Source organism: Dromiciops gliroides, chromosome 3 (assembly GCF_019393635.1).
Source record: "Dromiciops gliroides isolate mDroGli1 chromosome 3, mDroGli1.pri, whole genome shotgun sequence".
Taxonomy (NCBI): domain Eukaryota; kingdom Metazoa; phylum Chordata; class Mammalia; order Microbiotheria; family Microbiotheriidae; genus Dromiciops; species Dromiciops gliroides.
The window spans coordinates 603,997,387-604,019,846 of record NC_057863.1 but is presented as its reverse complement, the minus strand read 5'-3'; the positions used below and the strand labels follow the sequence as shown (position 1 = coordinate 604,019,846).

Here is a 22,460-nt window from a genome sequence, read left to right as displayed (position 1 = left end):
CACCTAGCTGCCCCCAACATTTGTTTTTATAAGATTTCTAGTTTCAAATTTTTCTCCCTCCCCCCCTCCCCAAGACAGCAAGCAATATGATATAGGTTATATTTAGTCAGGCTGTAAAAGAAGAATCAGAACAAAAGGGAAAAACCTCGAAAAAGAAAAACAAAAAAAGTAGAAATAGTATGGTTCAATCTGCATCTAGATTCCACAGTTCTTTTTTCTGGATTTGGAGAGCATTTTCCATCATGAGTCCTTTAGAACTATCTTGGACCATTGTATTGCTGAGAAGAGTCAAGTCTATCACAGTTGATTAACACAATGTTGTTGATACTGTGAAGCACATTATTATTAATTTTTTTTTTTGTGGGGCTATGGGGTTAAGTGACTTGCCCAGGGTCACACAGCTAGTAAGTGTCAAGTGTCTGAGGCCGGATTTGAACTCAGGTACTCCTGAATTCAGGGCCGGTGCTTTATCCACTGCGCCACATTATTTTTGTTTGTTTGTTTGGGGTTTTGTGTGTGTGTGTGTGTGTGTGTGTGTGTGTGGCAATTGGGGTTAAGTGACTTGCCCAGGGTCACACAGCTAGTAAGTGCTAAGTGTCTGAGGCCGGATTTGAACTCAGGTATTCCTGACTCCAGGGCTGGTTGGTGCTCTATCCACTGCACCATCTAGCTGCCCCCTGCGCCACATTATTTTTAACAACTATCATTTCGGACTGAGATTGGGGTTGAGAGGATAGAAGCACCCAAAACTGAGAGATTAGATTTCTCTATTGTTATGCTATTGAAGTTTTATTTTCTTTTTAATCGTTATTTGAGAGGCTGCATGATATAGTTCCCATCTCTCCTGTTCAGAGTGTGACTGTAGGAAAGTCAATTAATCTCTCTGTGCCCCAGGCAGCCTTCCTTTCTACTCTCTCTTCACATAGCCACTCAGTTGCCAAATTGTTTCATTTTTTCTTTCTCTTGCCTTGGACCCATCCCCCTCTTTCTGCTCTCACACAGCCCACTTCAGGGTCTGCTTCAGTAGGTCCTCATCGCTTCTTTCACCTGGACTGTTTGAATAGCTTCCTGATTGGTTCCCTGCCTTGAGTCTCACCCACCCCACTGCAATTCATTCACCACACACTTGCTAGTCAACTCCAGTGGCTGCCTAGTACCACCTAGGATCAAATATAAACTTTTCCATCTGACATTTAAGGCCCTTTTCCAACCTTTCTCACCTTACTACTCTGCCTTCCCTTCAGACACACTGCAGTCCAGCAAGACGGTCTCTCAAGCTCTTCTTTTGCTTGGTGCTCGGCTCTGTGCTTTGCACTGTCTGGCCCTCCTGGCCAGAATGAATACATTTCTTCCTCACTCACCTCTTGCAATCTCTAGTTTCCTTTGAAGCTCAGTTCAAATGCTTCCCCCACCCGCAGTTATATCATAACTATTATTTTGTATAGATTGTATTTTATAGATACTACACATGCCCCAACTTGCCTTCTTCAATTAGATTGTAAGGACAGGGTCGGTTTCACTTTTTTGTCTTTGCCTAGCACCTAGCATTCAGGGTCTGGGACATAATGAAATGCTTTTTGTTGCTTTCTTGGGGGGGGGGCTGGGCAATGAGGGTTAAGTGACTTGCCCAGGGTCACACAGCCAGTAAGTGTCAAGTGTCTGAGGCCTGATTTGAACTCAGGTCCTCCTGAATCCAGGGCCGGTGCTTTATCCACTTCACCACATAGCTGCCCTCTGTTGCTTTCTTGATAAATTGCAAAGGTGCTGATTTGCATTGGCAGACAGTATTCTCTGAAATAATAGTAAGTCATTACAGACAAAATAATGAATCAGAATGAGATAATAAATCCACTTCCCAGACCCCAATTTTAAATCTATTTTTGCTTAACAGATACCTCAAACAAACTATTACAGTGTACACTCCCAGGGCCTCGTGGGGAGGGGGCATTTGCTGATTGTCTATGGAAAGAAGGGATGTATTTTTTTTAACTATTTGTAGGACTAGAAAAGTTACAGGAGGCAGTTTGGTGACCCTATTCTACTGAGTGCTATGTCTGCATTCAGAGAGACCAGAGTTAAAATTCAGCCTCAGATACTAGCTGTTTGATTCTGGGTAAGTCACCAAACCTCCATTTATCTTAAACCACTAGAGAAGGAAATGGCAAACAAAACTCCATGGACTGTGCATGGAATCACTAAGAGTCAGACAAGACCAGTGACATTGTTTTGAGGAATTATGGGGCTGGTATCATTGGAGTCAGATTCACAGGAGTAAGAAAAGCTGAAAGGGAAACATTGGATGTATATATATAGCTGAAAGCCAGAAGATATGATTTTATTGTCTTAATTCTGCCATTACTAAGACCAAACCGTGGGCATGTCACTTGAATATTTATTTTCCTAATCTGTAAAATGAGAATCATAACATTTGTATTACCAATATAAAGGCGTTAATAATATATAAGAAACCTTTTTAAAGCACTATTAAATGGGAGTTATTATTGATTATCATTATTCACATATTCTTCAGCTCTCAGACATCGCCATTAAAGATTTTTAGGCAGGGGTTCTTAACATGTGGTCCAGATATTTGTTTTTAAAAATATTTTGATAACTGCACTTCAGCATAATTTGCTTCCTTTGTAATAATACATATTTTAAACATTCTGAGAAGGTGTCTATGACCAAACCCCCCTCCCCCCCCCCAAAAAAACTAAGAATCTCTGACTATTAGTACTTAAATGGAGCAGAGCAAATGAAAACATGCAGGTGATGCAGATGGAGCAGATGAAAAAATCATGCAGGAGGGATCTTAGTGGTCACTGAGTCCAAATCCCTCATTTTACAAATAGGGAAACTGAGACTCAGAGGTTAAGTGATCAACTCTGGGTGGCTAGGATTTAGAACTAAGGTGGTGGTCTATTTCATTTTTTTTTTCAGTGAGGCAATTGGGGTTAAGTGACTTGCCCAGGGTCACACAGCTAGTAAGTGTTAAGTGTCTGAGGCCGGATTTGAACTCAGGTACTCCTGACTCCAGAGCTGGTACTCTATCCACTGCGCCATCTAGCTGCCCCGGTCTATTTCATTTTATTTTTTTGTGGTGGTCTATTTTAAATTCCTAGTACAGGACTCCCCCACCCCCCTCCTGCTGGCCAGCCCCCACTTCCCATTATATTATCTTCCTGAAATCCCTAAAAATTTGTTTCTTAGTAGTGAACCGTTTTCAGTCTTGTAGTTTTAAACTAAAAAAATCTTTTAGGAAAAAAACAAACTCTTTATATTTGCTCAAGATTTGACATGGTCCCGTTCCCAGTTAATCATTAACCAGGCAGCCAAATTTTCCATGCTCATGGAATCATCTAACATTTTTTATTATCCTGGTGCTTAATCTTCCATGACTGCAGCTTTTGGGTGGGTAGTGAGAAATCTTTGTGATATTTGTCCTTTGTGAATGCTACAATTAAAATGCCTTTAGCTACTAAATCTACTGATTTTTAAAGATTTCTCTGTCAAGGGGCTTCAGCTAATGGGTAAATGAATACCTAAAGGCTCTGAAAGCTTGCACAAAACGAATTTCTCATCTTCCAGTCCTAGAGTCCCATTGATTTGTTGGCATTAGTCTTTTTTTTTTTAGAAACTAGTAAGTACATACTCAGAATTAAGGAAAAACAACATCCTTTTTCCTTGGTGGTATCTTGGCGGGGGCAGAGGTCAGGAATAAAGGAAGTAGAGCCAACAAGAATATTAGAGGGTATATTTATGTTGAAGTAACTTGGAAAAAGGGGCAATTAGAGTGCTGCTCTTAGAGTCAGGAAGATTATATCTTCCTGAGTTCAAATTTGGCCTCACACATACTAGTGTGTCACTTACTATGTGATCCTGGGCAAGTCACTTATCTGTTTGCCTCAGTTTCCTCATCTGTAAAATGAGCGGAAGGAAATGGCAAACCACTCCAGTATCTTTGCCAAGAAAACCCCAAATGAGATCACAAAGAGCCAGACACAACTGTAAAATGACTGAATAACAACTAGAAAAAAGAATTTGCAGCTGTACTAGAAATGGGAGAGGTAGGTGGGTTCTGGGACTAACTGGAGCTTGCCACTCACTGTGTGTGTACCAGTCTTCTTTTCCTGCCCTAACTCTGATTTCCACTGGGTGGCAGCAGTTTACCAGTTTTGAGTGACTAAGGGACCCAGTTGGTCCATTGTGGTTCTGCCCCTTCTCTGAAGCAGCCCCATCTTGCAGCCATAGTGTAGACTCCTGTTTGGGTTATTGCAGTACTCTGCTTTTGCTGATCAGTGTATTTTTCTGGGGATATACAAGCTGAGAGTTGAAAGAGACCTCAAGGTCACATTTCCTCCAATCTTTGCCCCAAATCATGAAGGCTGTTCCTGACATGTGGCCATCAACCTGTGGTTGAAGATTTCCAGTGATGGGGACACCCTGTCTTCCGAGGCAGCTTTTTCACACAAACCTCCGCAGTCTTGTGATTGGGAAGCTTCGTGGTTTTCTTTTAACTGAAATGTGGACCTTGCCTTTTATCCTGACTTAATTTAGTCTTAATTTGATTCCTTATTCTAACCTCTTGAGATCTTTTGTGAGCCTTGATTCATCTCACTGATCAAGTGGGACATCATTTTCTCCTTTGACTCCCCCTCTTACCTCTTGTTTTCTCTTTTCCTACCTAAAAATTCCAAGGTTCTTAAACCGTTACTCCATTGCCCTACACTGGTTATTTGCTACTGGAAGCAATTCAAGAAAATACATTGTAACAAATTGTAACACATTGCATTTGGGAGATTAATGTTCAGGTTGGGGGCAGCTATGTGGCACAGTGGATAGAATGCCCACCCTGGAGTCAGAAAGCACCTGAGTTCAAATTCAACCTCAGACACTTATCAACTGTGTGACCCTGGGCAGGTCACTTAACCTCTGTTGTCTTTAATCCACTGGAGAAGGAAATGGCAAACCACTGCAGTATCTTTGCCAAGAAAGCCCCATGGACAGTATGGTCCATTGGGTCATGAAGAGTCAGAAATGACTGAAGAACAATTTTATAGTCTGAAACTTTGCTGAAGCTATTTTTTCAATTAGTGTCTTTACAGATTAACTAAGATTTTTTGTGTGTGTGCCTGTGGGGGGGGCAATGAGGATTAAGTGACTTACTCAGGGTCACACAGCTAGTAAGTGTTAAGTATCTGATCCCGGATTTGAACTCAGGTCCTCCCAAATTCGGGGCCACTGCTTTATCCACTGTGCTACCTAGCTGCCCCACTTAACTAAGATTTTAAAAGTAAAACATATTGCCAGCAAATTGAACTTGCTTTTTGCTCCTTTTTACTTGTATTTTCACCTTTAATTTCTTTCTTTTGTCTTATTGCTACTGCTAGTATTTTCCAGAATGAAATCAAATAATAGTGGGAGAAGTGGACATCAGTGCTTCACTCCTGAATTTATTGGGAAAGGTGTTAATGTGTCTCTATTGCATGTGATGTTTCTTTTTGATTTTAGATGGATAGTTCTTTGATATTTTAAAAGGTTCCTCTATATCTATACTCGGTGGGGTTTTTAGCATAAGTATTATGCTTTGTCAAAGGCTTTTCAGGTATCTGGGCATCTAGGTGGCACCATGGATAGAGCTCCAGCCCTGGAGTCAGAGAGACTTGAGTTCAAATTTGGCCTCAGATACTTACTAGTTGGGTGACCCTGTTTGCTTCAGTTCTTTATCTATAAAATGAGCTGGGGAAGGACATGGCAAACACTCCAGTATCTTTGCCAAGAAAAATCCAGGTTGGGTCATAGAGAGTCAAACAGGACTGAAATGACTCAGTAACATCGAGTCAGATAATCATGTGTTTTGAGATGTTTTAGTTTCTAATATGATAAATTGTGTTGCATCACATAAATCTAGTTTGGTTGTATTGAATAATTTCTTTCGTGAATCTATAGTCTGTGTGACAGGATTTTATTTAAAATGTTTAAAATTGATTTTCTTTAAGGATATTAGTCTATAGTTTTGTGTTTTATCCTTTGTTTTAGGTATCAGGGCCATATTTATCTCATACAAGGAATCAGGCAGAATGCCTTTTTTCTCAGTTTTTGAGAAATTTGCATAGTATTGATACTAATTGTTCTCTAAAAGTTTGATAGAATTCTCCTGTGACTCCATCAGGAAGGACCATGAGCTGTTGTTTTTTCCCCTTTGGTAGTTCCTTTACAGCTAGTGGGTTGTGTTTTTTTTTTCCTGAGCTTGAATCATTTAGGATCTCTATTTGTTCTTCTTTAAGTTTGGACATTTTATATTTTTGAAGGTATTCTGTTTTATATTCTTAGTTTTGTTGGCATATAATTCACATTTTTAAAAATTCATGTCTTAAAAAAAATTCATGTCTTCTGTTTTACATATCATCATAGTTGTCTCAAATATCTCTACAACCCCCCCCCCCTCTCAGAGAATCATCCCATATAACAAATAGTCCTTTTTAAAGACAAAAAGAAAAAAAGGGGGGCGGGGAGAGAATCTGCACAACTGATGAATACATAGAAAAATTCCAAAAACATGTGCAATGTGTAATATCTGTGGATCTCATACCTCCATGAAAGAAAGGTTTGGGAGTATCTTCTTAAAACTCTTCATTCAAGCCCTGCTTGGTCTTTATAATTTTATTATATTCCCTTTTGATTTTTCTGTGTGTGGTTCTTTCCATTTACATTGTTGTTGTTATGTTTATTATTTTCTCAGGTCTGTTTACTTCATTCTGCATCAGTTCATGTAGATCTCTCCATGCTTCTCTGTATTTATCTTATACATAATTTTTTACAGCACAGTAATAGTTTATTACATTCATGTACCACAGTTTGCTTAGATATTCCCCATTTGATAAGCATCTACTTTGTTTCTTATTTTTTGCTAATACAAGATGTGTTGCTATAAATATTTTAGTGTAAATGGATTAACTGCATTATAGGTTCTGATAATTATTTTTATTTCTGCTGGTTATGTTGTGCTTTCTTTTTTTTTTGTTTGTTTCAGACTTATGTTATTTGTCACCCCTATCCTTGTGAGCTGGGTTGTTTGAGTCTTTGTTCTTGGATTCATAGTGCCTAGTACAGTCCTTGTACATAGTAGGTCTTTAATAAATGCTTGTTAATTGATGGATGTGAAGAAACATAAATAATATTGTTTGACTGGAGAGAAGAATTGAAGAGATAATGAAATAAGTCTGGTAAAGTAGGTTTTGTCAGATTTTAGACAGCTTTGAATGCTGGGTCTTGGAGTTATTTTTTTATTTGGAAGGCACTGAAGATCACTGGAGGATTTTTTTTTTTTTGGTTGGGGCAATGAGGGTTAAGTGACTTGCCCAGGGTCACACAGCTAGTAAGTGTCAAGTGTCTGAGGCTGGATTTGAACTCAAGTCCTCCTGAATCCAGGGCCAGTACTTTATCCACTGCACCACCTAGCTGCCCCTCACTAGAGGATTTTGATCAGACTTGTGCATTATGGTAGACTTGAGAATGATGATTTCTGGAGAGAGGGACTAGAGGTAGGAAGACCAATCATGAGGCTATCATAGTAATCTAGCTAGGCAAGAAGTAATGAATTCCCTCTATCTTTGCAGTGGGGAGTATAAATGAGAGATCCCACAGTCTTTTGGGGATTTTAAAATTAAACTTTATTAATATGTTTTCTTTCTTTCACCTTCATTTGTGAATGTGCCACCATCCCTTCCTTATAGAACAACCAGAAAGAAGAAAAAAAGCCATGTCATCAAAACTAATCAACGTACCATCCAAGTCTGATAGTATGTTCCCATTGTTCTTTTGTCTGTCCACCATACATCCTTGATATCCCAAGGGAAGTAAAAGCTGTTGTCAATATTTTCAGAAGGGTTCATGTGCCCCGACATCTAGTTATAATCTTTTCCATAGTTCATAACCATTGAGAAAGTAAGCTGATTCTCTTGATATCATCACCCATCATGACTCATAGATTTGCATATTCTGTCTTGTAACAACTGATGTTAAATGTTGCTTTCCTCTAAAAAAAGTGTTCATGACTTTGTCAGAGATTGGCTCATTAATTGTCAAAGTGTATCTTTGACACTGTCAATATGATTCCTTATTTCCTGTGTTCTTATGTATAGATTTAGAATTTTTTCCAGGTGGTTACATCACTTTTAGAATATAGGCTGTGGTAAATAATTTATCAACTGGTGTATGTTACAGTACAGTACACTCCAATGTTTGTTGCCAATCAAGGTGACAGGGTCAGTTTCTCTTGTGTCATTGCATAGAGTTAACAAATGACTATTAATTAGGACTTAATATTTGTTTTGGGGGCTGCTAGGTGGTGCTGTGGATAGAGTGCCTGGGTTCCATAACCTTGTGTTCCTGAGTTCAAATCTGGCCTCAGACACTTTCTAACTGTGTAAACCTGGGCAAATCACTTATACCCGTTTGCCTCGGTTTCCCCATCTATAAAATGAGCTGGAGAAGGAAATAGCAAAATGCTCTAATATCTTTGCCAAGGAAACCCCAAATGCAGTCACAAAGAGTCACATAAGACTGAAACGACAGAACAGCATCATATGCCTTCACTTCTGTCTTCCTTCATTGTTGTTCCCATGTTTCACTACTGGTTCAAGGTCCTCAGCATTTAAAAAATCCTAAGAAGAAAATGTTGGATAATTAGTAGGACCAAGTACCCTGTGGAGACTTTGGAAGGCCACTGGACTTGTAATCATGGAGGTAGTATGGATGATGATAACGATAATGATAGCTAGCATTTTTATAGTACTTTCAGGTTTTCAGAGTGCTTTATAAATATTGTCTCATTTGATGTTCATAACAACTCTGGGTTGGTCATTATCTTCATTTTACTGATGAGGAAACTGATCCAAACATAGGTTATGTGACTTGTCCAGGGTCAAGATTTAGACTATCAAGGGAAATTATTAAAAGAAGGAAGGATGAAGGGGGAATAGCACTTCCCAGACTATATTATATAGCAGCAGTCATCAAAACCATTTGGTTAAAGAACAGAGAAATAGGTCAGTGGAACAGACAAGACAATAGAAATCAACCCCATGTTTGATAATGTGGAAAACATGACTTAGGAAAAAACTCCTTATCTGTTTAAAAACTGCTGGGAAAACTGGAAAGCTGTCTGGCAGAAATTAAATTTAGACCAGCAACTCATACCACCCTCAATACATTGTAAGTAGACATATAAAAGATCATACTTTAAAAAAAATTAGAAGGAAAACAGACCATCTCCCTCTTACAGCTATGGGTAAGAGATGTTTTCTTAGTCAAAGGAGATAGAAGCAATTAGAAAAGATAACAGATAACTTTGATTACTTGAAACTGGAAAAGCTTCTGCATAGATAACATTAATGCTTTTAGGATAAGAAGGGAAGTGGTCAAATGGAAAAAAAAATCTCTATCAAACTTCTCTGATAATGCTCATATACTACAAAATACTCATAGCAGCAGTTTTTGTAATAGCTAAGAAACAAAGTAAATATTCATCGATTGAGGAATGGTTAAACAAATAGTGGTACATGAATTTAATGCAATACTACTGTGCTGTAAGAATATACTATATACTATATACAGTATATACTATAGTGACTAAACCAATGTAAATGGAAAGAACAATGATACACCAAAAAATTGAGAGGGAGGAGGAATAGTTTTAGGAACAAAGAAGATGAGTTCAGTTTTGGACTTAAAGTGCTAACTGGACACCTGAATAAAAATGTCTAATGGGCAGTTGGAATTGGCAGAACTGGCTTTGAGGAAGGAAATATTAGGGCTACAGATAATAGCTGTCAGAATCATCTTCATGAGCATAATTGAATTAGTTGGAGTGAATAAGATCATTAAAGGAGAAAGTATGTTATAAAGAGTGAGAAGGGAAGGATAGAGGGAGCAGTGCCTTGAACAGAAGGTGCTTTGGGAGACCCTCATTTTGAATGGGGGTTTGAAAAGAAAGATAAACCAGATGAACCACTGAGGGAGACTGAATGGGAAGCAGCAACCAGTCTGACATGTGGGAGGAAAACCAGGAGACAGAAGAGTCCCGTGACAGGATCTGGAAAACCAGGGAGGAGAAGAGTATCCAGGCCTTCATATTTAGTAATTTGATAAAAGGAATGAATAGAGGGGGCAGCAAGGGGGCACAGTGGATAAAGCATGGGCCCTGGATTCAGGAGGACCTGAGTTCAAATCTGGCCTCAGACATTTGACACTTACTAGCTGTGTGACCTTGGGCAAGTCACTTAACCCTCATTGTCCTGCAAAAAACCAAAAATTTTTAAAAAAGGAATGATTAGTTTTGAAAGAGTGATTTCAATTGAGTAGTATGGAGTGGAAAGCCTGATTGCAATAGATGGAGGAAAGAATGAATGAGTGGGGAGAAAGTAGAGGCCCTAAAGAGATTTTTTTTAAATAAAATTTTGTGATGTCTTAAAAAAAAAATCTCCACCTGCTATTGTATCCCTCCTTCCACCTCTCCCAGAGAGCCATCTCCTATAATGAAGAAAAAATAGAGAAAGAATTCAGCCAAACTCACCTATAGACACCTCATGATATGTGTAGTCTGATGTTATATAGTGTCCCTAACCTTTGCCCCCCCAAATCCCCCCATAAAAAACAAGTTGGGACTATTTTTTCATCTCTTCTTGAGTCTAAGTTTGCTCATTATAATTGCATACCATCAAATTTTTACCGTTTTTTCCTTTCTGTTTAAGTTAGTGTCGTGGTGCATATTCTTTTCCTCATTCTGCTTATTTCACTTTACATCAGTTCATATGAGCTTTTCTTGCTTCTGTATTTATCATTTTCAACAATTCTAACAGCATATTGATAATTCTTTATGTTCACGTAACACAGTTTGTTTAGCTATTCCCAGCTGATGTGCATCAATGTTTTTGCCAGTTCTCTGCTACCATAAAAAGGACTGTTATAAATATTTTGGAAATTTCTTTTTGTTTTTGACCTGCCTTCACTATATACCTAGTACAGTTATCTCTTCTACATCATGACTTTCCTCATTGAAGTTCCAGTATATTGCAGGTCATCATAAGAAATAAAATGGGAATTTTGGGGTAGTTTTGTGGAAGCCGCAGGTGACACCCAAAGGCCAGGAGATGACACAGAGCCTATGACCAAATACTTAACCCAAATTTTACAACAAGGTGCTGTAAATACCCCATAAAAGAAAAAAAAAAAGTTTAGATTTCTTCCTTGGTATGAAGGAAGGGCCAAAAAATTTTACTTGAATTTTCCAGATCACAGTGGCACAGCGTCCCTAACCCCGCAATGTGGAAGGAATAACTAGTAGAATCTCTGGGTCATACTTTTTGGCCATTTTAGCTACTCTTTTTGCATAATTCCAAATAGTAGCAAATATAGATTGCTTTTTTAATGAAAAAGTGTTACAAGTCATCAATAAGGGAAACACAAATGAAAACAACTCAGAGGTTTTACTTCATACCCAGACATTGGCATAGATGATAAAAAGTGAAATGCTCTGCATTAGCTGTTGGAGAAGAAAGACTAACTGCATTGTCGGGGAGCTATGAATTGGTTTTCACCATTTAGGATTATGTAAAAAAATTAATTAGCTGTTTGTTTTAGACCCAACAATCCCACTACTGCATATATGTATAGTCCAAGGAGCTCAGTGACAGAGAAGTTCCAGATAGGCAAAAATGTTTATAGCAGTAATAGAGGTTAAGGTCTGAGAAAGGTGGTAGGAAGGAGGAAAGAAACCTATAGTAGATTAAGATAGGAAATAATGGGATCAGAGAGATAACTGGGACAAAAATCTTTGCAAATATCTCTGATATACATTTTGAATATAAGAAGTTTAAGGAACTGATTCAAATTTATAAATCATAAAAGCCACTTCCCGATAGAGAAAAGGTCAAAAGATAGGAACAGCCATTTTTCAAAGAAAGAAATAAAAATATTAACAACCATATGAAAAATGCTCTAAATCACTAATAATTAGAGAAATACACATTAAAGCAACTTTGAAGTTCTGCTTCATACTCATCAGACTGGCAAAAAATGAAAAAGGACAATGATAGGTTGAAGAGGTTGTAAGCAAAAAGGTACCCTCATTGCAGTGGTATCCCTGCCTTTCATGCAAGTTTACTTTGAAAATCACACATTAACATGACCTACTTTGTACTGTATTTTTATTTGCTTGGTTAAACATTTTTCAGTTATATTTTGATCTGGTTCTGGCCTTGAGTTTTTCACTTCTCTGCCTAGTGCAAGCTTGATGGAGCTGTGAATTGGTCCAGCTATACTAGAAAGCAAATTGAAACTACATCCTCAGTCTTGGAAGTTTGGAATTACTTTTGGCTCTTTAAGCTTTCCAGTACAGTTAGTTGACATAGACTGGATCTGATTTACCATTCTAGCTTGAAATTTATTCTTCCTTTTGAGGAACTCTCCATTCCAGCCAAACTGGCTAGCAGAGGGCTAAATTAGGAATGGATATGTTTCCAAGAGAGAGAGTTTCAACTTGATGTCAGGAAAAACTTGCTAATAATTAAACCAACCAAAGATGGAATGGGCCATATCCGTGTCAGTTTCTTCTCCATTGGAAGACTCCAAGCAAAGGCTAGGTGACTACATGTTGGGCATTTGGTTGAGGGGGCTCTTTCTGGGTGGGACTGGATTGATTAGATGGCTACAAGGCTGCTAAGGAAAGGATATATTTGGACTCATGAAGGTTAAGAATTTGATGAGTACAAACCTCACCTAAGCTTCAGTTTACTCATCTGTTAAATCAGAGAATTGAACTTGATGCTCTCTAAATCTTCACATAATTCCAAAATTTTGGTGATTTGAAAACAAAGGAGTTCACCATGTCCCTTTTCTGAGGACTTCTTTTTCAGCTCAAGCAGATTGAAGATATGGGTTAGTTAAGAATTAAACCCATGGAATACCAAACAGTTGCAGCAAGGCCAAAGTTAAAGTCAGATTATCAGGTGGTATTAGAAATATAGAGTTAACAGTCTGAAGAAGAGAGAGGAGGTAGAGGAGTAGGATGGAACTCCAGGGGTTGAGCAGTAAGGAAGGCTTTTATGCATTTCTCCAGTACTGGGTGAAGCCTTAGGTACTCAACTGGTCCCAGCCAGAAGGTTAACTCGCAGTTGCTCAGCCTATTCCCTTGCTGACATTGCTTGTGTACTACAACTAGAGAATAGAGAACGTCCCTAAAATTTGAAAAAGACAGTTTTAAGAAAAATAGAAGGAAATGACTAAAACAGGTAGTAGCAAACTTAGGCACTCATTACCCTGAGAGGCTCTATGGTTGTAAAACTGGTCTTAGAGGGCTTAGATAAATTTGTGGATGTTAATTTCAAAATACTGTACCTTTTTTTTTTTTTTTTAGTGAGGCAATTGGGGTTAAGTGACTTGCCCAGGGTCACACAGCTAGTAAGTGTTAAGTGTCTGAGGCCGGATTTGAACTCAGGTACTCCTGACTCCAGGGCTGGTGCTCTATCTACTGCGCCACCTAGCTTCCCCTAATCACATATTTTTTAGAAAATTCAGGAAACATGAGTGTAAATGCCTACTATATGTAAAACATTGCGCTAGATATTTGGGATACAAAACACCAAAACAGTCCCTGTTCTCAAGTGGTAATTCTATTAAGTAGAATTTACATTTTAAGTAAAGTGGTGTTGTCAAATTCTACACTTGTGCTTATTGGACTTGAGTTAACGAAAATATGTTTAAATTTCTGTCTGCTTGCATTCCACAGTAAGTAGTAGGCACCCAAGTTCAATCAACACTTTTCATGATTTGATAACATCTAAGGAAGGCATGTGACCTTTCAGAAAAATGTGCCAACTTTGCATTAATTTGCATGCTGCTTGGGATGCTTTGGGAATAAAAGCTTTATAAAGGCATGTTCTATAGAATCAGAAGGTGTCAGTTTAGATTAGTCTAAAACCACATGGGACTGGAAGTCAGGAGACACAAGTTCTAAGTCCAGCTCTTCCTCTGATGCCCTGTTGGACCCATGAGTAAAAGTCAGTCATTTACCATCTCTTCTGTTTCCTCATCTTTGAAATTGGAGGTGTGGCTGTATATGTCATAGATTGAAAGGATCCTATGGGAGGGTCTTAAACATTGTTAATTTTACAGATGAGGACGCAAAGGACCAGAGAAGCAAAAGGGTTTGCCCAAATTCATAAAGGGAGTAAATAACTCAGATCTAATTCTGAAGTTTCGCAGGACTGTGGATTTAGAGTTAAAAGGAGTTCAGAGGCTAACTATACCTGAGGAAACTCAGCAAGTTTGTAACTTGCTCCAGGATACACAATTAGGAAGTGTCAGAAGTGGGATTCAAACTCAGGTCCTCTGACTCCAAAGTCAGTGCTCTTTCCAGTTTGTTTAACTAAATTATTGTTACATGTAAATGCTTCAATAATTCAAGAGTTTTTTTGTTTCAGTGGTAGGAGTACTACTTGTTACTACTATTCCAGTGCATCTGTGATCTTACTATTATGATCTAACTCTTTCCAGTGACCCTTACGTTAGTCTTTTAAATTTAAAACAAAATATGAAATATTTTGTCTTTTGGCTGTAATCATAATTTCCCCAGATTTGACATTTATTATGTTCAAAGGTTTTGACCCATTTGTTACTTCTTTATCATGAAATCATACTTACCAAATTGGATATTGTACTTACCTTTGATGACTCGTCCATTTTTTTCAAGTGTAGTCTTGAGTAGAGCCTACAAGTAACTTTTCATTTAAGGAGAATTAATTTTTTTCTTTCCCATATTGATGAATCTTGTCACACCTTTTCTTCTTAACAATAAGATCTATCTGAAAATGGAAGAGGAAGCCTTAAGAAGTAACAGTTAACTTCACCGCAGGTGTCCTCAGGGTCAGGGTGGCCGTCCCAACGTGCCAACGGCCTTCTTTGAATTTTCTTGACGTTGTGTTCATATTAGTGGATCCGTTTTTTATTTCATGGCTATTTGACCAGCCCGTCTCTTTTTCTAGTCCTACATTCTTCTGATGACATACTTTATGATACTTGACTTTAACTATTTTACAGCCCGTTGATGAACATGTACTGTATATGTTCCTCCTCTGGTGCCATTTGAGTGATTCTCAATTTTAGTTCTGTGATCTTTCTATGGCGATCATAGTATTCCATGACTTATTCATACAATGTCACTGTAAGAATATCAGTGTTAAAAAGATGGGTCTTTGAAGTATTGTAGTTATCATCATCACCATCATTTTAAAGAAACAGTGCAGTTTCCCAAAGGCAGTCTAGTATACTTTCTCCCTCCTGTTTAATTATGGACATAGCTTACTGTGCATGTGCAGTGTCAGTCCAGGAAGTTGTACTGCTCCAAATTCCGATTTTTCCATCCATGGCTTCTATTAGCTCAGTAGAATAGCTGGTAACCCTCTGTTGAGAGGGATTGCAGAGGAAGTTGTTTAGGAAATGGGAAGAAAGACCAAAGGAGGAAAAGCCATGAGTCCTGGGGCTCCACTATCGGCTTCCCCTTCTGAGGTATTCTTTAAGCAAAAGCTGAATCATTACTTACTGGGGATTGTGTAGAAAGATTTGGGTTAAATGTCCCTGGAGAAGTTACTTCTCCTCTAGGTCCTCTTTCCTTAGCTATAAAAAGGAATAATGATATTTAACTACATAACTCAGAGAGTTGTTGTAAATAGACTTTTATCCTTCAAAATAAGTTTAAACACAACTATACATACCTTAGGAGCTTACTAATTGTTCTTCCTTGCTTGTAGTCCACCCATTGAAAGATAAGATCTGTGTATGCTACACAGGGTTAATACTGTCTATGCCTTAAATATTTGCAGTCCAAAAAAAAAAAAAATTTGCAGTCCAAAGGGAATAATGTGAAGGCAAATAAACGTGAACAAAAATCGGACGCAAATGCAGAAATGCATGATGACTCATGTTATGTTGGAAATAAACTGCATAGTCAGAAGATTCCTTAAAGTGAGATTTGAATTATGTTTGAAAGACAAGGAAGATTTGACTTGGTAGATAGGATGAGGGATGTTGTAGCAAAGACTCAAAAGACTCATCCCTTTAGGAAGAGGAATGACAGGGCAGTTCTTTCATTTTTTCATTTTATTTATTTATTTTTACGGGGCAATGAGGATTAAGTGACTTGCCCAGGGTCACACAGCTATTAAGTGTCAAGTGTCTGATGCCGTATTTGAACTCAGGTCCTCCTGAACCCAGGGCTGGTGCTTTATCTACTGCACCACCTAGCTGCCCCTGACAGGGCAGTTCTTAAAGATACAGAGGGGAGGAAGTAGCTGGAGGTAAATTGATTCGACTTTTGGGACTCGGTAAGGAAGACATTTTAAGCCTATGGTTAGGTGAATTACAACTTTGTTAAGAGAAGTATTGGAAGTTGTTCTAAATTTTAAGAAGAATAAAATGATTGTGCAACTCTGTTTAATGTTCATTTTTTCCCCCAAGTGATAATTAAAGTATACTGGTAGGATGGGGGTGAAGAGGAGGCAAGTGAAAATCAGAGATATACCTTTTGAGATTAGGATTGTAAACAAACCAGGTGTTTTATGTATATGTATAACCAGATGTATATGTATATGTTTGATGTCTCAAAAGTCTTAGTTTTAAGTTATTAAAGCTACTAAAGCTTAAAACTGCACTAAGATTTTTGGGACATCCTGTATAAAGACCAGGACTTAGGGAAGGAATTGTGTTTCCATTTTAAGCAACACCATTGTCAATAAATAAGGTTTGTGGTTTTATTATTTTTTTCTTTTCTTTTTAAGAGACTAAATTTCTTTCTTTAAATGTAAAAGGTAATAGTGTTTTAGATTTTGAGAATACTTAATATAATACTTTTTTTTTTTTTAAGGAACAACAGCAGTCCCTCTTGTCCCCTCTCATCAAAACTGGTTAGTTAGTGGTGGCATGGAAGATACATTTGGTAAGTCCCTCCTGCATTTTGTTCTCAACAGTCATCTTTGTTACTAACATTAGCTGCTGTGTCGATGATAAATTGAAGTTTCTCATCTTCAGTGGGAAACCATAGCTAGAAAGGTGAAATGTGAAACAATTTGGAGTAGCCCTAAGAAGCAACATGTTGTATACCACAGGTAAAAGGAATTTAAATTCCTTTTCTTAAGTCACTCAGAAACTTCATCTATACTAGTATTGGATTAGAAAGTAATTGAATTCAACTCAATTTATTAAGCAACTACTATGTGCCAGGCACTAAATAGTAGTAATACAAATATGGCAGGGGGAAAGACATCTCAGCCTTCAAGAAGCTTACAGTCGAACAGGGAAAGATGACAGGAGGAAGCTCAAAAGGTAGGAAGGAGGTAAAGTGGAGAGCCACTGAAGGGAAAGGAAAAGTTACCTGGAAAGTGCTGAGCTGTCAGCGAAGGGTGACTCTGAGCCTCCAGCCTCCCTTGGGAGGGGAGAGACAGGCCAAAGGACTGGGGAGAAACTGCAGTTTGCTTAATGTTTTTCAAAAACAGACCTAAGCCTGGAATGAGCATTCACCCTGACCTTTCCTTCCCATTTTGCCTTTCATCCTGTTTTCTGTATTTTTTGTTTGTTTGTTTGTTTGTTTGTTTTGTTTTTTGGTGAGGCAATTGGGGTTAAGTGACTTGCCCAGGGTCACACAGCTAGTAAGTGTTAAGTGTCTGAGGCTGGATTTGAACTCAGGTCCTCCTGACTCCAGGGCCGGTGCTCTATCCACTGTGCCACCTAGCTCCTCCCTGTCTCCTGTATTTTTGAAGCCCCTAAAAGGCAAGAACTGCTTTCCCTTTTTTGTACTTGTACCTCAGAGAGGCCGTGGCATGGAGTAAACACTTTATGTTAATTGTTGAAGCACAGTGAGTTGGATTGACTTGTGCTGTTGTCTAGTTGTTGTGTGTACAGGGTGGACCAAAAGTCACAAAGGGGTCTGATGTTTTAATAACTTTTTGAAAATTCTTTTTTCTTTTCTTTTTTTTTTTGCCATTTATGAGATTTGATTTTTTGCACATAAATTCATTTATATATATTTATATATATATTTATATATACACTATAAATGATATTATAGTACTGTAAAGTAAACAAAAATAAAGGTGTTATTAAATATTGGTGACTTTTAGCCCACCCTGTAGATATGATTAAGTGACTGTGAATATAAACAAGGGTTGCTTTCTTTCTGGATTTTCTTGACTTTTATTTCTAGACAGTAGGATATATCTTAGAATGCTAAGAATCTGTTGATGACAGTAAAGTACCTCCTGTTTTTAAAATGCAAATCATTTGAAAATGACAACTTCCTTGCCCTAAGTGCTGAAGGTAGTGTCTTATTCTAGCAGTGTGGTTACTAAGGAACAAGAAAGAAAACCTAGCTTTTTCTTTCTTGATACTTCCACTGAAGTTACTGGCTGGCCCTGTGGTGACAGTAGGTCAAGAAAAGCCAGGGTTTTGCCATTCTTGCTGTTAATTTTATGAACTCATTAGCCCTTACATCTCCCCCTACAAAAACGGTGTGGGGAGGGTGACTATACATTTATATTCTATAAATTACTTTACAACCAATAGAAACTGAACTCCCAGAGGCAATGATGAGATTCTTAGGTAATAGGGAGGATCTTTAGGACTCTTCTTTAGGGAATTGGTGATACACAGATCATGAAATAGCTTTCACTTCATGTTAAAAGGATAACTATTTTTGGAAACCATGCAAAGAAATAAAAACATCTGGAATTCCTCGCTTGACAACTAACATAATTGAATATCCATAGAAGACTCTTGGGGTCTTGGCAGAATTACTATCCTGAAGGGGACAAGACTACCAAAACCATCAGCACACTGGTGATATCAATCTAGTCTTGGCCAGTTGGCCTAATTATGAGTTGAAACACTAGAGGGCAGGCATTACTTTATTAATTGAATTAGAGAATCATAGCCAAGGAAATTGACCCAGGTACTTTAAAGCTAACTCTTTTTTGGTGGTAAATGTTTAAAAGAAATTATCTGAACTGTATTTTCTTCAGAAAATCCTAAATATTTAAACTAAGAATGGCTAGAGCAAAGCAAAGAAACTCTAAGAATTTTCATTGCATACTTAATTCCATTTGTTGTTTCTCTCTTTCACCTTCCATATTCCATAAGTGGTAGTTTATAATAACTAGAGAACTATGCAAGTTACTATAGGCAAGAATAATAATTACTAAGTCTATACTCAAAGAGATCAGAAAAAGAGAAGGACTATATGTATAAAAATATTAATAGCAGCTCTTATTGTGGTGGCAAAGAATTGCAAACTGAGAGTCTGAATATCAATTGGAGAATGACTAAACAAATTTAAAATATGACATAATTTTTTTTGAGGCAATCAGGGTTAAGTGACTTGCCCAGGATCACACAGCTAGCACATGTCAAATTTGAACTTAGTCCTCTGACTCCAGAGCCTGTGCTCTATGTGCTGCACCACCTAGCTGCCCCAACATGTATACTTGTGCCATCTGAATGAGCCATGGGATGGTTTCAGAGAAGCCTGGGAAGATACGTATGAGCTGATTCAGAGTAAAGTTAGCAGAACTAGGTAAACAATTTGTACATTAACAAAAACATTGTAAAAGGAACAACTGTGAGAGACTTAAGATCTCTGAATATCTTAATGAGCAGTCATGATTTGAGAGTAGCTTTGACTGTTACTCTCCTCCTGAAAGAACGGTGAATTCAGTATACAGGCAGCTACATACATTGACATGACTCTGATGGGAATTCTATGATTCTCCTTATCCTACTCTTATTGCCTTTCTATCCTCCCTCTCTGTATGTTGGATTCACTTGTTTTCTATTTGTTTTTAGAAAGTATGTTTATATAAGGATTCTGTTTATAGGGTTGCATTTTAACTATAAGGGGCTAAAATCCTAGCTACTCTGTCTAAAATCTAATGAGTGGTCGCCAATAAATTATAAGCTTTAGCAAGAGTTTAGACTTTTAAGCATTTATTAAGCAGAATAAGAATTTGGTGAAGAAAGAGAGAAAGAGGCCTAGATTCAGCTGTCTATCTCAGGGAGCCAATGTCTCCTGTTCTGCTCTCCACCAGAGTCCTCCTTCATCCCACAAGCCTCCTGTGAAACTGGGAATATCCCATCCACTTGCACACACAGCTCCAAGCTAATTGGCTGGTAGCTTTGATAGACAGTACCCATGCCCTCAGACGCCTTCTCCTCATTGTGGCACTTTCCTACAGTAACTCTACAGCAGGTGGCGTCACTCCAATCATTACATAAGGATAAAATTAGTATTCTAATCATTAGAATACCCTTTGTTTCTTAGGGGTTAGTGGTCTTTAACTTTGGGAAAAGCTTTTCACAAACTGTTACACAGATAAAGGTATTAAAAAGCCTTAGTTATACTTCCTAAAAAAGGAGGTAACATATTTAAAGAGTTAAAGTATATAAAGCATATACAGCACTGATTACACTTCTGTTCCTAACACTTGAATTTTTTTATTTTTTACTATATTCAGAGATTGCATTAACATTGGTTTAATATGGAGTCACCTGAGGAATATGTTATTTCTTACTTTTGTTTATATCTCTTCAGAAGTCCATTCCCCTTTGTGTGATTATCATGTAGTTTTTGCTTACTTTTCTTTTAAAATTCCTTTTCTCCCAGTGTCTCACTTGTCGAGTGGCACAGACATTTATATTTCTTTCAATCTATCAGCAGCTTCTTTTCCAGACTTAAGTCCTATCCACCAAAAAGAACATAGTAATTCATATTGCCTCCTGAAAAAGGAGGCAAAAGGAGACAGTCCAAGATGTTGCAGTGAGTAAAGTTTCTCATAGTTCCTCATTTTTTTACTTTATTGATGTATTAAAAAAACATTGTAGTACCTTCCCGATCTCCGATCTCCCCCCACCCCCCACGTAGAGTGCTACTTGGTAACAAAGAAGATAACACATTGACCATCTTAAATGTGTACCTGAGTTGGCATCCATAGTCTGCCACATCATGCCCAAGAAATGGGTGGTACAGCAGTTCTGTGGAATCAAGATGAGCAAGATGGATCATTGTATTGATCTGAATTCTGATGTATTTTAGTTTTATGTATTTATTAGGGGGTCATTGTTACTTCACTACTAGTGTTCATAAATGTTTTCTCAGTTATCCCAGAATTTTTCATTTGTAATTTTTTTTCTTTTTTGTGTGGAGCAATGAGGGTTAAGTGACTTGCCCAAGGTCACACAGCTAGTAAATGTCAAGTGTCTGAGACTGGATTTGAACTCATGTACTCCTGAATCCAGGGCCAGTACTTTATCCACTATACCACCTAGCTGCCCCTGTAATTTTTTTTCTGGTTCATCAATGTCACAGGGAGAAGAAACCAGGAGCAAATTTAGATTTGTGTTGAGGAAAAGTTTCTTCACACTTACAGCTGACCAGAAATGTCATGGGCTCCCTTTATTGTAGGTATTCAAGCAGAGGCTATGCTGGATGGTTGCTTGTCAGAGAGATTACAGATTCCTAGATTTAGAACTCTAAGGGACCTTAGAGGCTATTCTATATCCAGCCCCTTCCTTTTAGAGATGAGAAAACTGACAGCTTGAAGAATTGCCTAGGATCACACAGCTAGGAAGTGTCTGATGCAAGATTCAGATTCGGGGCTTCCTGACTTCCAAGTCCATTGCCACTACACCAAGTGTTGAATTAGATGGCCATTGAGGTCCCTTCTAACTCTCAATGCTATGACTCTGGTTATTTCATTATGCTCCTATATTATAACTTACTTAGCCATTCCCCAGTCAGTGGACACCTACCTTGTTTCCAGTTTTTGTTGCTATGGAAAGTATGCCTATGGACATTTTGGTGATTATGGCATCTTTGACCTGCTTGGGTATATGTCCAATGGTGGCATCACTGGGTCAGAGGGTATCTTGTATATCATAATTTTTAAACCCAGAGAAAATTGATGTAAAAGGTTTCCCTCCCAAACACCAGCTATCCCTTTTGTTCCAGTTGTAATTTTGTCAATGTGAGAGGTTTTTACCTTTGTAATCAGTTTTGTCCATTTTGTCTTTTGTGGTTTCCACTCTCCCTTGTTTTGTTGTGTATTTTCCCCAGACGATGGATCTGAAGGGAAGCCCTTCCTGAAACTCATTTTCTCCAAGGATGATGTTTTGTTTGAAGGCTGCTCATCCCTTTAGAGCATCTTCTGGCTCAGTTCAAGGTACTTCTTGGAACCCCCTTTGGTCAGAGTGCTCTCTGTTTTCCCAGGTATCCCCTAGAATAGTAGGGAGTCCTTTCCTGCTTGGTTTTCTCTGCTTTTATCGCCCATCAGTGTCTTGTTTGAGGTCTCTTCCCATTCTTGTAGCTAGTGTTTCTAAGTCTCATTTCATTGCTTTTCTGGAGGAGATTCAGACGGTTG

At 38.1% G+C, this 22,460-nt stretch overlaps 1 protein-coding gene across 2 annotated transcripts in view; it reads left to right on the top strand.

Moving 5' to 3' along the window:
* PHACTR4 (phosphatase and actin regulator 4) overlaps positions 1-22,460 on the top strand; it is a 123,282-nt gene that overhangs the window by 15,253 nt on the left and 85,569 nt on the right. The window contains exon 2 of one of the 2 annotated variants that reach the window (XM_043996674.1): positions 16,922-16,993. The exons of the other annotated variant lie outside the window; for it this stretch is intronic. Within the exon in view, the coding sequence (XP_043852609.1) occupies positions 16,978-16,993 (16 nt within the window). The 5' untranslated portion in view covers positions 16,922-16,977. The remainder of the gene's footprint in view (positions 1-16,921; positions 16,994-22,460) is intronic. 2 annotated transcript variants of the gene reach the window in all.